Source organism: Nothobranchius furzeri, chromosome 1 (genome assembly GCF_043380555.1).
Source record: "Nothobranchius furzeri strain GRZ-AD chromosome 1, NfurGRZ-RIMD1, whole genome shotgun sequence".
Lineage (NCBI taxonomy): Eukaryota > Metazoa > Chordata > Actinopteri > Cyprinodontiformes > Nothobranchiidae > Nothobranchius > Nothobranchius furzeri.
Window position 1 is genome coordinate 64,103,550 of NC_091741.1, and position 17,875 is coordinate 64,121,424.

The 17,875-nt window shown below is 41.0% G+C and overlaps 2 protein-coding genes across 4 annotated transcripts in view; one reads left to right on the forward strand and one right to left on the reverse strand.

Moving 5' to 3' along the window:
- tmem178bb (transmembrane protein 178Bb) overlaps nucleotides 1-7,992 on the forward strand; it is a 69,222-nt gene extending 61,230 nt beyond the window's left edge. Inside the window, exons 3-4 of the mRNA XM_015952947.3 lie at nucleotides 2,715-2,852; nucleotides 7,524-7,992. Coding sequence (XP_015808433.3) covers nucleotides 2,715-2,852; nucleotides 7,524-7,774 — 389 coding nt within the window. The 3' untranslated portion in view covers nucleotides 7,775-7,992. The remainder of the gene's footprint in view (nucleotides 1-2,714; nucleotides 2,853-7,523) is intronic.
- Nucleotides 7,993-13,188: 5,196 nt separating this feature from the next.
- LOC107381327 (toll-like receptor 1) lies at nucleotides 13,189-16,405 on the reverse strand. Of its 3 annotated transcripts, none has more exons than XM_070549874.1 (3): nucleotides 16,216-16,405; nucleotides 14,713-16,098; nucleotides 13,189-14,604 (listed from the first exon to the last, which is right to left on the reverse strand). In XM_070549874.1, the coding sequence occupies exons 1-3, from the start codon at nucleotides 16,296-16,298 to the stop codon at nucleotides 13,629-13,631; spliced, it is 2,445 nt and encodes an 814-aa protein (XP_070405975.1). In that variant the 5' UTR covers nucleotides 16,299-16,405; the 3' UTR covers nucleotides 13,189-13,628. The 3 variants fall into 3 exon arrangements, with proteins under 3 accessions (XP_070405975.1, XP_070405974.1, XP_070405972.1); XM_070549873.1 differs by having other exon boundaries at nucleotides 13,189-14,610; XM_070549871.1 differs by having other exon boundaries at nucleotides 13,189-16,098; nucleotides 16,216-16,404.
- Nucleotides 16,406-17,875: the final 1,470 nt, after the last annotated feature.

Here is a 17,875-nt window from a genome sequence, read left to right on the forward strand (position 1 = left end):
AAGTTGTAAAATCACAACCGTTCCAGGCTGGAACCTGAATGCTGTTGAGATGATTCACAGACTGGATAGGAAGCACCAGTGAGTGGGAGGCAGTAAAAACGCAGAGATAAAACTCAAACTGAGGGAGGGAGAAAGCAAAAGAAATTTATTAAAAACTCTCAGGTGTCATTCAACCTCACACCCGTACTTTAGAAAGTTTATGATGGTGGGAAATTGCACCCAGCCTGGATTTCTCCTCCTACAGATGGTGGACTAACATTGTAATGGTTTTTGGGACTGAGCACATCCAAGTTGATGGAGCTATGGCTTTACAGTCAGGTGCTCACAAATGAGTTCCAGTTTCCCTTTTCTGGCCTTTTGCTTGATGCTTTCATTCACTTTTTCAGAAATTGGCTACCCCTGGTTTGCGGTTCGATTCCTTTTTGTTCTGATTTGTTTCAGCACCCTGTCCTAGCCAGGGGCTTTGTGGGGCCCATTCATGTGATATTCTTCAGACTGCTGGTCTGTTGCTTCTCTGGTGCCTGGTCCAGGTCCCTGCCTCAGCCCGCAGGGGCAATCCCACTTTAGCTGTCTGAGAAGCCACAGGGTGCAATGTGAGGATGTTCTCACTAGATATGTGGAAACCATCGCCTCTGCTTCCAGCTCACCATCATCTCACCATTTCTCCGCTTCTTTCATGTTGTATAATTAGATTTTCCCACTTCATTGTTTTCTTCCCAGTGGCAGTTAACATGAGCTGATGAAAATACGCTCTTTATCTTCTCCCCATCGTTTCATGGCTCCAGGCAGCCTGTTTGACAAGGCCACATGCTTACAGCTGCAGAAAGTGTGGAAGTCCTTGTCTTGCTCAGCATTTATTCAAATACAACTCTAACTCTGTCACAAATATAGATGAAGACTCTGACAAAGTTTCCTTTACAAGGGCATTAAGCAAATGAATAATATCAATGCCAGAAGATAATTAGTGCGTGGTGGCTGAAAAATTAGGCGTTAGGAGCAAATGAATGGTACTGAATGGTCTGCATGCTTGCAGCCTTGAGCGTAAATCATGGAGGATTTTCAATAAACTCAATGAGGATCTGAAAACTGTCAATGTAGAAAACACAGATTCCACACAGATTGTTTGGTTGTGAGAATAAAACACTGATCCAGAATCAGTACGAGGTTAAAAACAGCTGAACAAGACACGCAGCTGAGCAGCAGTCAGACTCTGTCCTGATGGTCCAGTTGAGTGAACAGAGCATTCCCGTACAGAAACTAAAATCCATTTCCTTTGATGAAATAATGACTGGATGGTCTCACAGCAGAGAACACAATTAAGAGGGAATTGCTTTTCAGAGCTGAACAATGAAGTCATTAATGAGCAGAAAGCAGCCAGTCAGGAGCCTGTCGTGTGCTGATACAGTAAACGTGTGTGTGTGGGGGGGGGTGGGGGGGGGGGGGGTTACAGCTGTACCTTACACCTTACTTTACACCTGATTATAAGGTTTCTGCAAGTCTTGATGATATGCTGAACAGGTAACTGAAGCAGGTGTGTGTGGGCAGGTCAACAACTAAAACATGCTGGAAATTGGGTTCCCCTGATCTAGTCATTGATTAAAAGCACTCTTCTGGTTGTTTGGCACTCATAGTTTCTTCAGTTTGCAGTTTTCTTGTGCTTTTTAAAGGAGACATATTACGGAAAACCTGTCTTTTGCATCATTTTGTGCTGCCTTGTATAGGGATGTCCTGATCCGATCACATGATCGGAAATCGGCGCGATCACGTGGTTTCAGACTGATTGAGACTCGGGCTTTACTTCCCGATCCAAGCCCCGATCCGGAGTTGGATACTGAGTTCAAATTACAGGAGAGCAACTTGGTTCTCCAGCTCATTCTGTAAGGTTCTGAAAATGTCAAGAATCAAACTGCTGAGATTGCGCTACGTGAGAGCGATTTAGTGCAAAGAATTTCATAAACATGCATTGTATCAACCATGAAACTGTTACATCTTAAGAAATAAATGTCATAATATGTCTTCTATAACCCTCCCACTGTCCTAATGGGTGTGACCCTGCGAGGAAAGTTGACCATTGAGCAGGGTTGATGGTTTATCCCTTGGGCATGTGGCAGGGATGAGGAGTGAGCACCACCTCACCCCTGCCACCTCAAGGGATAAACCATCAATCTTGCTCAATGGTCAACCTTCCTCGCAGGGTCACCCATAAAAACAGTGGGAGGGTTAAATGTTTTGTTCAGCTGTTTAACTTAATTGTTACAATATGGATGTCTTCACTAACATTACTTAGTGCAACGTCTCATAAAAGCTGCACAGCACATCTGTAGCATCAAATCTTCTGTGATTTTCAGCCTCGATGTCTGATTCTGACAGCAAACAGAACTAATCCTGTGGCAGGATCTGGAGTCAGGATAGGACCAGCAGATGCAGTTACCTCAAAGAAATCAGCAGGTCGGGAAGACAGTTTGGCATTTTCAGATAAAATCCTTTTCAACAAAGATCTTTTTTCCCTTATTCATTGGGTGATCTGAGATTCACTCACAACAAACAGAATTATTCAGTGAGTTTAACCTTTATCACAGTCCGGTGTTTACATGACAGATGATTCAGTCATACTGTATACATGCATATCCTTCAGCAGGGCCAGGCGGAATCCAGACAAGCATTACAGATCCTTGGGAGCAGCTTTAACCAAGAGTTCATCTCTTTGTACACAGACCTGCGGCGGATGACAGCTGGTTTCATGGGCATGGCAGTGGCCATCATCCTTTTTGGCTGGATCATTGGTGTGCTGGGCTGCTGCTGGGACCGAGGTCTCATGCAGTATGTGGCCGGCCTCCTCTTCCTTATGGGAGGTAAGTCCAACACACACGGAGAGTTTTATTAACACAAAGTAGGGTTCAGCTATGGAAGAGAATTATAATCATGATAATTTAACATGTTTACTCTAAGGAAATCATTTCTCCTCTTCAGCTGGCTTGTCAGAAAAAAAGCATCACTAGCTTGTATGTTCTCATCTGTGTTCACTGTAAAATTATAGCTAAAATAGAAGTCACTCACACGCTCTCATTCTTTCTCTCTCTCCCTCTCTCTCCCTCTCTCTCTCTCTCTCTCTCACACACACACACACACACACACGTACACATCTTTTGTGCACACAGCCAGTTTAAGGTGCAAAAAAATTAAGTATAAATGTAGACATGGTAATAAAACAAGTCTAAACTATAAAGTAAACATAATTTAAATGTAAACATGTTGAGGCATCAGGAGGATTAACTAGCTTAATGTAAAGGTGTTGTAGTACACTAATTGTCCAGTTGACCTCCTATAAATCCATGTTACGCAACTTTTTCATATTTTTAAATCATTTTCTTGAGCCAGTATGTGCTAAAATGACCCTTTACAGCGTTAATGAAATGACACTTAGACCCCCACTGTGCTCTGTGGCCAGTTGCATTTGCATCTTCAGAGTACCGGTCAAGTTCTGCTGTCTGGTTCCAGCACGTTTCCTGCATGTTTAATATTATGAACATATCTGATTTGTTTAATTTAGTGATTAATCACTTCAGGGGTGGGGTTAGGGCTGGCTACTAGGGCTCAAGTCCCAGACGTTTTCTGAAAAGCCCCAAATCTACTTTAGACTTTTGAAGAGTAAAAAATTAATAAATAAATTGCTTATAAAATGCTCGCAGTACTAAAGTCCACCAGAGAGGGCGCAGCTGCATTTGGACCATCGACATATATACTGGACAATTAGTGTCCATAGACTCCAATTATAAGTTTTTGTGCCAAAATGGGAGGTTCCCACCACCGCCATTTTGACCGTGTCACAGGTTCCGTCAAGCTCAGACAATTCCAAAAAGGAAAAGAGGTGGAGCTGTGGGTGGGGCTGTAAAGCTGGGATCAAATGACGACACCTGTCGAACTGAAGTGATGTAACTACAAGCTAACCCAAAGCTAACGCGGAGGTGGGAGCTAAGCTAACGGAGGAACCAGAGTTAACTGTTCACAACACCGGAGCTTCTGAGTTAGAGATGCGCCGGGCTGACCGCTGGGTAAAACCGAGTGGAACACAGAGGTCTCCCGAGAGCTTCACAAGCCAGCAGCCCCTGCAGCAGACAGGCGCCACTGCAATCAGAGATACGCTGAGCTGCCGCTGAGGGGAGGGGACCATACCGATAGTTGTAACCCAGCTCCACCAACATGTTACATTTCAACCCATTTTCAAAAATGCAGCATTATGTTAAATGCACTGGGTTTTACCCTGTTACATTTCAATTTCATGGTTAAACAATACATGTTAAAATCTGAGCTCAGCTAGTGCGAGAGCGGCAGTGACCTAAAATACATAAATTTTATTTTACTTACCGAAATAAATGAAGTGGAGACTCCTTGGACGCTCTATTAGTGCAATTAATGCCACAGCAAGTCATTTTGTCCAACAATTGCACAAATAGTATTGAAAAAAAATGCACAAACTGCACAACTAATGGTCTAAGTTGAGACTGAAAATCACGGAACAGTTTTCAGGCGAGGCCGAGGTTCAGACTGAGGCCTTTCCCCGGAGCTAGCTCTACGGTCACGTTGGTCTGATGCTCATTAACTGTTCAGAATTTTAGGCTTTTAATACACTTAAACAGAAGAGTGACAAAAAATTCACCCCCCTCAGAGTTGTCATGAGTGTAAACTAGATCTGATAAAGCTAAAACATGTTTTGGAACCAGGCTGTAAGCATGTTTATTTCTGCTGTGAAATTTGTATTTTTAACATGGGAGCCAATGAGGATTTGCTCGCTTCTGACACCAGCCCCTAGTGGACGAGGGTGGAACTGCAATTTTTGTTACTTCCGTGTTGGCTTCATTCTCATACCAGTATTATGGGGCTTGGTTTGGACTAAAAGAAGCACAAAAGACTGAAAGCAAAAGTTGGGATGATTCAGGTTTTTGAATCTTATATAAAACGTGTCATAAAGTTGTGCTGGAAAGAAAAAGAATCATAGCAAAATATTGTTATGTAGGAGGTTTCATGGGAATAATCCACATAAACTGGGATGATTATCATAAAAATGAATGAAGGACTAACAGAGGAGCTGATGCTCTCTGGATTACTGAAAGGTGAAAAAGAGTAAAGTAGAAGTATATTAGTATATGAAATATATCCAATAAAATGACCAAGTAACTTATTTGATGTCATAAATATAATTTATTAATTAAATCTTTTATTTTGTTCTCAAGATTTTTCATGCCCTCCCATTAACCCTCAGCTCATTAAAAAAAAGTATTCTAACTTTTCTGGGACTGTTTTGTTTAAAAAAAAATTTCAACCACAATTCAAAAGCCAAGTTTTATTTCAAGGCTCAAGAACAGTTAATTTCCCCAACTGATCACCACTCTGGTGCACACATGCACCAAAAACTTTATGTTATAATTATTTAACTTTCAGATGCCAGCAGTGTTTATTGTGCTTTTATTTATCCTGGGATTTTTACTTTTTCTTTACTCCAGAAAATATTAGGACCGGGACCACTGTGCCAGCAGCACTTCCTGTTGTTGAACAATGGCAGAGCTTACTAATTCTAGTTATTTTGCATTATTATAATTTAAATATTTTCTATTTTGAGTTTCTAATTATTTCAGTGATTTCTGTGAATTTTGTTTTTTCTTTAATGGAAGCATACAATTCAATTCAATTCAAGGTTATTTACAGTATATAGCGCCAAATCACGACAAGAGTCGTCTCAGGCACTTTACATAGTAAACATTCCAATACAGGTCAGTTCATTACAGGAAGAAACCTCCAGAGGATCCTGGCTCAGTATAATCAGCCATCCGCCACGACTCACTGGGGATCGAGAAGACAGAGCAGACACACACACACCAACACCAACCCACCCACACACAAACACACATCCACACACACAACATATATACCACAACATATAAATGTGAGGATTATTGTACAAACATTGCTCAAATCTTAATGTAAACTCCTAGAGAGGATTTGTTTTCACAGTACTTCGTAGAAGCTAATAATACATTTATTATATCATCATATTGGTTCAAAAGTGTCATCTAGTGCTTTTTGTTTGCTGGTCAAAATGTGAAAGTTGGAATGTTTCATTTAAAAGTAGAAAATCTCTTATCTGGGCTAAGCCCTGGATCTTTTTCAATCCTAAATCCACCCCTGAACCACTCCTGTAGACACTAATGAAGGCTGAGGAGACATTTCAGTTAATAGATTAAGAAGTTAAAAAGACAAATGCACAGCGAGTAGATAGTTTTAGGTTTTGGTTCTACTAAACGGATACTAGGGGGTGTTAAAGCAAGCCAAACTAACAAGTGTGCCTTTAATCAGCAGCAGATGATAGTTTTGTACCAGGAGCAGGAACATTTAAATTTATTGGACAAAAACACCTTAAAGAGTTTTGTAATTTAAAATGTCAAATCCAAGAGTACGTGAAAAAGGATTTATTCTGGTTTACCCTAATATGAAATATGAACTTTGGACATTAGGTTATATTAACATTCGACATGTTCTTTTTGGGTCTCACTGGGAAAGGAAAGCCACAGGGATTCCTGGCCATTTTCATTGACCCTTAAGGCCGTTGCTAGAAGAAACTGAATCTTCAGGATAAAGAAAATAACTTCCAGGACAAAATAAATAAAGTCTCTGGTGATATTTTATATAAAGTCCAGTTCCTGTGGTCCAGAGTTACGTGTAACCACTTAAATTTTCAGGTTTAATAAACTCAGTGGGGTTTTGTCCAACAGGCGGTATGCTGGAATGCTAAGGGCAATGGCGCCCCCAAGGGGTGGCCAATTGCTGACACCCCCCCCCCCCCCCCTCCTTCCCCAGCAAAAGCCAGTGTTAAAAAATCATACTAATGTTTACTCAAACCATAACTTGATCTTATTTATTCAAGACATAGTTTTAAAACTAAATAAAAATAATACAATGAGTAAAGAAGTAATCAGAATAAAAAATACATATGTTTCTGCTGCTCACCATTAAAAAAAAGTTTTAATCTCCATAGTTTTTTGTGGACACAGCAACAAGTGAATTAAACCCTAATCCTAACCCAAGCAAAAAAGATATATTTTTTATAAAATTTGAAATAACATTTTAAAAAACTGAAATGTGTTTTTCTGAAATGTTTGTGTTTGTAAAATTTAAGTGAAAAGTGTTGGATACATACAGTTTTTTTTAAATAATTCAAATAAAAGAGCAATGCAATACATTGTCACAGGCTAAACTCTCCCAGAGTTACCACAAGGACCAATTTGGTGTGCCACCCCAAAAATTTCTTTGGCCTCATCTGGCCACCCCTATCAAAATTTTCTGGAGGCACCCCAGGCTAAGGGGTTAAGTCATCCTGGAACCTGAGAGATTAAGTCAGAACATAATAATGTAAAAGACAATTACAGCTCATGTTAATCTTATTCATATTGACCAGTGCTTTAATATAACATGAATGAAACATCAGTAGAGTTCTGTCCTGGGATCAGCATCTTCCTCTCTTTCTGCAGGAACCTTCTGTATCATCTCCCTCTGTACCTGCGTTGCTGGCATTAACTTTGAGCTGTCCCGTTACCCGCGGTACCTGTACGGCCTGCCAGATGACATCGGCCATGGCTATGGCTGGTCCATGTTCTGTGCCTGGGGAGGTCTTGGCCTTACCCTCATTGCTGGTTTCTTTTGCACCCTGGCTCCTTCTGTCCAGCCAATACCCAGATCCACCTGCCCCAAGTCACGGCAAGAGAATGGCACCGTCTGCTAAAGTGGACAGCTGTGAGAAGTCTGACCCCATCAGCCCACCAACCAATGACCAGTGGAAACAGATGATCCATGCTCTCATCTCCCTGATCATTCATCCTGGTTTCAGTGTTTTTTATTGTGTGTGTTTAAAATGGATGTCTCTGTGGTCTGCTATCTTAAAAAACAGAAAAACTCAAGAACTAAAGACATTATAATGAAGAAAAACTCTAACCTGTTATTGCTTTGTTGTTGTGGGGTAGCTGCAGAGCTGGATTATGGAATCCACACGGAGATGGTGGTAGAGTGAGATAGTTGAGGTCTGAACATGGACCTAAAGGTGGTGGACTGAGATTCAGTCAGGAGTTTGTGGACAAACAATCAAAACATGGAGCTTAGAGCACAATCTCAAGAGAGTTTGTTTTTATTTTTGAACCTGTCCGAGGAATGGACCAAACCATGTGACTTCCAGTGTGGGATCACAGTTTAGGACCATATCAACAAGGAGCTCTGAGACCTCTGCTGTTGTACATCACTGTACAGAATATTCTAGAAGAATCAACAGAATCCATCTGACTGGATCACTCCCATTCCTATGTAGGTGTGTCCTGTTCCATCTGAAGATCCCAGAGGACATTTTCTACATGCATTTTTTATTCATGCTGGACTTTTTAATTGACCTTAATGTCATATTCAAGTCAGATGACATGTTTTTTTATTGTTTTTGTTTTAGTAGTTTGTGTGTATGAGCATGAAACAGAAAAACATTCGGAGACATGACAGATCAGATCCAAAGGTTGGGTTTGTAGAGCTCTGAGGTCCAGAGAGCTGGAGGGGTCACTTTAGTGAGGTCTGATCATTTAGATCTCGCTCTGACTTAAGAAGGTAAGGGTTATTTGTTAGACTTCTAAAGGACTTTGTGATCCCCTTGCAGACTCAGACTGTAACACTGAAGGTCTAAAGGTTAGCCCTGAAGACCAGCCCACCAGATCTTCACAGGAATCACAGGTCCACTTCAGAAACAAGACTATGTAAAGATTTCTGACTAAATAAGTTTTCACTTTGGCTGTCTATTGTTGATTCCATGACATTCCCCTTTATGACAAGGTTCCCTGGAGAGCTGTTTGAATCCCTCAGATCTGAGGTTTCTGTGACATAGTAGAGGTTAAAATCCAGACTTTTGTCAGGATCATCTGTCAGAAACAAATTCTAATCACATTCTCTGGAGTTGCTGGAATGTTTGATTCCTCGTGTTTGCCTGATTTGTTCTAACACAAATGAAACAGCAGACAGTATGAAAGGATTCCTGATTGTTTGCTGGGATCTGGCAGCCTGATGTGTCAAACCCTTGTGTCTCGTGTCATTCCTTAACCCATTCATTCATGGCTGCTCTTTAAGCCTGAGATGGAAACCATTAATTCTCTGAAATTTTCAGAAGGTGGGATTGCTCTTTTTTCTCCAAATCTTAGAAGATTTGGTGACAATCCCAAACCACCCATTCTGCAGACTGAAGCTTCACCTGGATGTTTGGTTTATTGGTTTCTAAAGAACATTCCTACATGAAAGTATGCATTTAAAGTGAAGGATTAAGGATAAAAATTAATCCTTGACCATGCCATCCATCCTATGTTTTGTATTCACCTCTAAGGCCTCCTGACTGGTTTTCCTTGGACTGGAACTGGTTTTAACAACATGATCACATGACAGTTTGTGTGTCTTAACTTGTTGGACTGTTGTTTTCATCCCACCCTCTGAGATCCTTCTGGATCCCAGAAACTAACTTGTTTTTATTTTGAATATTCACAAAATAAAAGACCCAAGATTTCAGATGTGGAATTGTTCATTGATAACAGAACTGATCAGGTAAGTAGGTAAGTCTCATGTAACATGTTGTAGTGCTAAATGGACTCCTCATTTCACCGGCCATTCGTCTTTTGATCAGTACGAAGGCTCGTTGTAGAACCGATTGAAGAGCCCAAACACCAGATAAAGGTAGAAACTGTAGTTGTGCATCGATTCAGTATTGTTCTAGATTAAATAAAGTAGATTTGTCCGTCACTTCACAGTAACAGTTGTCTTTGTGGGGCTGTTGAGGGCTAACATGCAACACAGCCATGGGTTTACGTCAGAGCAGCTCTGAGACCAAAGCTTCTGCAGGAATTTCATACTTATACCTTGAAATATGTAACCTTTAAGCTTCCTGGAGACCCCAAACAGGGTTTTGTCTGCTGAGAACAGATGAGTCCCAGTTTCAGTAGATCCTGTAATGGACCATGAGGAGCTGGGGCTTCATTTATCAAGCTTGCTTACGCACAAAACGGGGTTGGAAAACTGTGTAAGCAACTTTCCACGCAAACTTTGGGATTTATGAAAGAAAACTTAGTGGACAAATGTGCGCAACTTTAATTTGAGTAAGGACCTGGCTTACACAAATTTTGGACATGGAGAGCACCTGCAGTGCTGCTGCTGAGAAGGATAAAATTATGAAATCCTGCAGCATTATCACTTGTACTGCTTTGTTTTCACACAGAACAAGACCCCCCACACGCACACACGCGTGTACACACATGCGCGCGCGCACACACACACACACACAGCCTGAAGTGCAGAATACTGAATGCAGAAAATCAGCAGGGGACAGATTGAGACAGAATGTCATGCATCTGTGACAGTGTGTGTCCTGTCACTGTGATCTGATTGATAATGCGTCCTGGCTTTTTATACAGGGGAGATCTCCCTTTGGCTGACTGGTTAACGCTCGTGACTGTCACCCGGGAGTCTGGGGATTGATTCCCAATTGGACCTTTTTTTTTTATATTTGCCACAGGTCTCTCTGAAGAATTCACAACATTGACGGCTTCAGCAACGCTGTGCCACTCCGTGGATTTTCTCTTATTTGTTTTGCAAAAGCACTTCTTTTCATTTCTCCACTTCACCCACAGGTACCTCAATTTTTGCTTCTGTGAAATTGCGCTTCCTTGATCTGCCTTGATCTACGGTCGCCATGTCATAGGCGGAGCGCTGCAACAGCCGGCTTATGTATATAAATGAGGTCCACAAGGCACTTTGCATTGACTAGTTATGGCAGTAAGTGGGCGTGGTGAGGGCGGGATGTGACTAAAATGCAGCTGAGAAACATTCTCGTTAGTCTCCGATTTATGAAGTGGAGATTGCGTGTAGCTGTGCTTACTCCATGTTTGATAGATCACAAACCTACTTGGCGTAAGTACTTTTTTTTTTTTTTTTTGCTGAGCTTAAGTACGGTTTTAGTAAGGATTCTACGCAATGTTTGATAAATGAGACCCCAGGTGCTTGTCTGCAGCAGGTAGGAGGCAGGACAACCAGATAACCTGGAGTAAACCCCCACATGCACAAGGAGAATGTGGAAACTCTGAACAGGGACTGAACTTTGAAACAGGATGAGATGACAGCTGCTTTACCATGCAGTTGCAGATTATACAGTTATCATAAATTCAAATGATCGTCCTAATCTCATTAGGAACAATATTTATTCAAACAACTAAAGAGGAAGAGTAGTCATAGAACAAATAAGTCTGTTCATTCTTCACCCAATGAAACAGTAGCCTCTTCTGAGCTGGAACTGCAAGAGATAATAGACAACACCTTCTGTCACTTTTTAAATAACAAGTTTGATGGATTAAACCCTGCCCTGTAACCTCGTTAATCCTGCCCCCAGTCACGCATTAATTAAATACTACCCAAAAAGGGCCGTGGCCCAATGAACTTTATTGAGTAGGTCATTTCATATGACCCGATCATAATAATCATTCTCAATTAAGCGTTTTCGAGTCAAACACACGACCCACGCCAATAACTGATTAAGTCTTACTGATCAGTCGTATTTCATCAATGACTGCATCGGGTTTATTCAGCCTAAAACAAGAATAAATAGATTTGAAAAAGTATGATTTGAAATAAAATATAATTTATTTGTTAAAGAATGAAAATATTTATTCTAAAGGTTTGTCATCTGTCTTCTTCGATTTGAGAGGCTAAAGATTAACTGAAGATGTGCTTAATCTCAGCTGAAGCTGTTCAATGAAATCTGAGCGCTTATTAAACACATCGGTATAAAACTATCAAATAGCTGCTGTTGGAAAACGTCCTTTAAACTGTTTAAATGAAATTCACAACATCTTTCAAGCATAACATCCCCTTGCCTTTTAGCCTGAACTCAGATCATCTTCAACAGAGAGAAGATGGAGGGGCTGTTGTTTTGTAAACTAAAATAAAGTGTAGTGTTCACATTTATGTGTAATCTGATGCATCAACAGCTGTTAACGCTCAGAGCAGCTATGAACTTAAAACTGTTGGCTCGATATCTGTGAAACTGGCTGACTCACAGACATTTGTGATTTAGCTAGATGTTGATTGGCTGTTGGAGGCATCTTAAAATGGGATGACACAAAAAGTCAGTCATTTGTAGATGAACATGTCAAAGGCCATCTTCACACTGCAGATCTTACTCAATGTCAGTTACGACCCATTTTTCTGAGTGGTTGTTCACAGTCTAATTTAAATGCACCTGCCTTCTGACTGCTGTGAGACATCTGTATTGACACTCATCTGCAGATGAAGATATGACGATGCATGCTTTGTGCAAGGTTTACAGAAGTAAATACAGATGCTACATAACAGCAGGTCCGTTCTAAATGGTTAGGGTTAAAAATACATTTATTTTTTTAATCAGAAATTAGGGATTATTTATTGCAAGTAATCTGTGGGTTTGGACTGTAAGACAGGACCTGCAACATCCTGTAAGGTGAATCAGGATCACCAGATTTTATGTGACCTATTCTGCCGAGAGAGACTTCAGCCTGTCTCTACCGTCATTAAAAAGGTCAAACATATCTGCTGCCATCTAGTGGTCTGGAAAAGAAAAAGGCCTTTACCCACAATGCACTGTGTTGGAATTATGTCATGTTTGTTTTGGGGGTTTCAGCTTCTGGTTGGTTCTGTTTTACACTAAACTGATTCTAGCCTTTTGGTGTTCACTCTGTGTGTGTGTGTGTGTGTGTGTGTGTGTGACCTGAACATCTGTTTTAGCCCCTCCTTCTGTTACTATCCGATAACTGTGCTGTCTGGGATTAAAAATCACCTGAAAACATCAAATTCACTATAAGTCACAAACACTGGTTCAAAAAAACAGAGTAAAGACGTTATTTCGTGTGTGATCACGGGTCAGAGTAACCCTGAACCGTCTGGCCCTGAAACCTCTGACCTTTACCCGTCTGACCTCATCACAGGTTTTCTGATAATTATTAGTTTAGTTTTTTTAAGTATTTCTTCATTTAAAATGAAAAATAAAAACACAAATATAGTACTTATGTAAAACTATGTAGTAGTAATAATAATGTATTTTTTATTATTATTATGAAAATACTACAATATATCAAGCAAGAAAAGAAGAAACATTCGTTTGATGACATATTTACCTCCAGATTTAATAAATCATGTTGATCCCAATATCAGTCACATAAGTATCATATGTTGTAAATCTTAGATACAAGCAGCAGGTGGAGATATGCTACTGAGAAATACTTTGACAGCACATCCAAATAACAGAGAACTGATTTCTTGATTTGATTAAATGTCTGATAATTAAAAAATCACAATCTCTTAATGTTTCAATTGGAACTTTAATTTACTATTTTAACATTTTACTGTCAGAAAACTTATTTTTACATAAATACACATTTTTACACAAATCAAAACAAGACATCTTCCAGAGACTAAATGGGGATTATAATGAAAAATCAGAGAAGAAGTAACTTGAAATTGTTCGCACATAATGCTCTGTAATCTCTATAATAATTTTATTCAGCTTGTAAACCAATGCTGGTGTTGCTTTGGACTTCTCACACTGGGTCTGTGATTAGAGGGATTGTGTCTGAGAGGCTCAGGGCCACCTCCTTTAGAACGACAGACTTGTCGGCCACGTGCAGCATGGATTTCAGATTTACCCAGAAAACCCGCTGCTTCCGTTCGTCCTTCGGCCACTCTAGGTACGTCTGCTGCCTCAGCAAGCTTCTGAGTTTCAGGAACCTCTTGGGCAGAGAGTCTGCTGGGATGGGCTCCAGAAGGATAAAGACCAGAGAGTCCCGCTGGACGCTGAGGGCTCTGTGTTGGGCGAAGAAGAGCTCATAATTACACCACTCGCTTTGCACAAAGTGCTTTGAGAGTACAAACAGCGTCTTGTAGCTGCACTCTACACAGTTGATGATGTTGTCTATGATCCATTCCCCTGGGACAAAGTCTCGCTCGTGGACACAAAGAGAGAAGCCTGCACCTTCAAGGGAGGGCACCAGCTGGTTGTCCACCCAGTCTGAGTCCTGGTGGCTGTACGAGAGGAAGGCATGGTAAAAGAAAGACACATTTGTTAACATATTAGAGCGCTGCTTGCCTCTTCTCTTCATCCGGATCCAGACCCATAGCATCTTTGTATACCAGATTCCATCACACTTATAGAACAGCAGAGCTAAGCAGGCAGAAACGGTGATCACTGCTGGCAGAGCCACCGCAGCCTGGAGCCACGCCTCACATGACAGCTTGGTGGGTTTGTACTCCGACAGGGACAGGCCTGCAAGGGCTGGAGGGCTGCTGCATAAATAATCCAAAGGCCAGTCCAGAACCAAAGACTTGTTGAATGCAGTAACAAACCAGTAGGACTCACAGGAACAGAAAAATGGATTGTTACCAGCTTTGAGGGCCTTGAGCCTGGGCAGCCCAGCGAAGACCTCCTTGGACAGAGACGTGATAGCGTTCTGGTCCACGTGGAGGCTGGTGAGAGCCGGGATGTTCAGATCTGCAGGGATGACCTGGATGCTGTTGGAACTGAGTCTGAGATATGTTAGCTTTGGGAAGTGAGATAGGTCCTCTTGAGTTATAACTGTTATTCCCGTCTTTGACAGGTCAAGTCTCTCAAAGTGTGACGATAAATACCTGAAGACCTCATTTCCCAGGTTGTTGTTTCCAAGACTGAGCTGAGTCAGCTGTATGGGCCAGGAGCAGGCCCCATCTAGGATGATGGAGTTAAAGCTCAGGTCCAGAGAGGCCACAGTGTTCATTTCTTTCATCTTCTGCGATATGAAGGAGAGGCTGCTGAAGCGGTTTTTGCTTAAAGACAGATGCTGCAACTTAGGAAAGGTAGATGTGTGTGAACACATAGGCCACCAAAAGCCTGACTCTGATAGAAGGTTGTCTGATAGATCCAGGGTCTCCAGGGATGGCAGGACTGACATGACTTTGCAAGGTAGAATGTTCATTCCTGTCCCAGAAAACTTGAGGTAGGTGAGTTTGGAGATGACCTCAAAGCTCATGTTGATGGTGGGATAGCGGTACTGGTAGTGGTTTATGCCCCTGAATGTGATGGAGGAAAGGCTGACGCTGTGATTTATGGCAGGAAACTGGAATCCATCTGGTGTGTCTTCATTATAAGTGATGTTCACAAAGGAGAGGTTGTATAGCGGCGACAGCCACACGTTCTTCACAAACATCTCCATGAAGGAGCTGTTTATCCAGGTGTTTTCCAAGGTGAGACTCCGTATGGATGTCATTGTTCTCAAGTTCTTAAAAGGATTCCCGCTCACCTGGCAGTCGTCTGGAACAAATGTGATGAATCTCAGTGATTTAGTTTGGGTTTGATTCAGATCCACAAGAAGGTTCTCAAACTGTCTGAAATTTTCACAAAATGCTGTGTGAAGTGAAAACTTCTGGAGATACCTGATCTTTGCCAAAGAACCGGAATCATACTTTCTCCACAGATTTCCTGCTCCCAGGATTAGGTGATGCAAAGAAATGTTCATCAATGGGTCAAAGTCGTTGTAGCCGACCGACACAGCAGCCGGGCTTCCTAGTGACAGGAGATCCAGGTGGGTTAGATCCTGAAAGGATTCTGGGACCCGATAGCTGCTGTAGACATTGTTGCTCAAATCCAAAACTCTCAGATGCTTCAGTGAAAGGTCAGGAATAAACGGTAACTTATTGTGAGATATGTTGAGAACTTTCAGCAGTGGTGTGTGATCAAACACGCTGGGGGACAGCTCCTGCAGACCACAGTGTGTTGCCTTTAGAAAACAGAGTTGCAACAAGCCACTAAACGAACTCCCATTCAATCTGTAGATAAAATTATGAGAAATATCCAAATATTGAGTTTCCTCGGGAATAGGAGAGGGGACTTGTGTCAGATTTTGACTGGAGAAGTCCTTTATTCCTTGTCTCTGTGTGACACACAGCTTAACTCCTCTGTCTTCTTTTGCAGCAACAGCTAACAGCAGGCAGGTGATGACAACAGTCCCACTCAACGAAGACACCTTTGTACCAAAATTCCTACATGAGCCAGAAAAGTCCATCAAAGTAAAATCATCCATTTATTCCAGGGTTTGTTGTAATATTTAAAATCGTAAAGTACAGGATGTGTGAGACAAATAAAGGATAAGAAATTACCTTTTTGTAGGCATGATGGCAGAAACCATCCAGAGCTGGAGACAGAGAAGTTCTGAGAGCTGATGGGAATCTACAAATGTCATAAAAATAAAGATCACTTCTCTTTTTCATCACATGACTTCTTTTTATGCAATCATCAAGAATCAGCAAAGGAGATAGATAGATAGATAGATAGATAGATAGATAGATAGATAGATAGATAGATAGATAGATAGATAGATAGATAGATAGATAGATAGATAGATAGATAGATAGATAGATAGATAGATAGATAGATAGATAGATAGATAGATAGATAGATAGATAGATAGATAGATAGATAGATAGATAGATAGATAGATAGATGGATGATAGATAGATAGATAGATAGATAGATAGATAGATAGATAGATAGATAGATAGATAGATAGATAGATAGATAGATAGATAGATAGATAGATAGATAGATAGATAGATAGATAGATAGATAGATAGATAGATAGATAGATAGATAGATAGATAGATAGATAGATAGATAGATAGATAGATAGATAGATAGATAGATAGATAGATAGATAGATAGATAGATAGATAGATAGATAGATAGATAGATAGATAGATAGATAGATAGATAGATAGATAGATGATAGATGATAGATAGATAGATTGATTGATTTCTATTATTTGTCATTTTTGATTATTTCTTTATTTCCTGAGTAACCGTGTTCCTTGTGGAATGCCTCTATGACAGCAGGTTTCCATAACAACCAGTTTTTTTCCAGCAATGCAGTCAGAGGGTTGGGACCAGGGCTGAACTGGAATAAAAAATCAGCCCAGTCATTTCAAGCCGAGACCAGCTCACCAGCTATTGATTGGTAGGGGCCCACTCTATGCTGTACCTTCTCGGTCTGGCCCATGATTGATAATGTTTAATGGATCAACCAAAATAACAACAAGAGTTGGTTGGCCCAAATTTTCCTTCAGCCCACTGGGCAAATACCCGATGTGGCCGATGGGCAGTCCCGTGGTGGTTGGGACTTGTTTTGTTGTCACTGATTCTGTTCTAGTTCCCTGGGAAAGGCTGTAGTTATTACACATTGAGGGTTTTCCGTTTGAGTGTGGCCTGGGGACATCTGGTAAGGTCTTCAAAGAAGGTGGTGGGAACATCTGCAACCTCCACCCTTCATAACACTTATGAGCAATCTGGATTCAAATGGACACCTGAAACCTTTGATGGACTTGTCACGTTCTCGACAAGGAGTTTGAGCCAGGGACGGGTCACAAGAACAAGCACTAAGGAAAAGAATAAATATGGTTATGAAGAGAAAAATTAGAAAAGAAAAAGAGTTGAGCTTCATAATGGTAATAAATAGTTTTGGTTGGACGTCTCAAATGCATGCCGGCCCTTCCTCGGTTGCGTCACAGTCCAGTAAGACAATCTTCTGAGTTAAACAGGATTGCATTATCAATGTTTAGAGCTGTTGGAAGGAGGACACGCCTTACTCAGTCTGAGTCTTAGAACACTTTCCCAGAATTTTTCATGCTTTCAACCAAGTTATGAAATTTAGCACCAAAAAGCTGAACTCAAGACATAAACGTTGGACAATGGCACGTGAGAAAAGGAGGAAGTACAGAAAGAGGAAGTGACCGTTAAACAAAAAGTAAGTCAAAGTGAAAACTG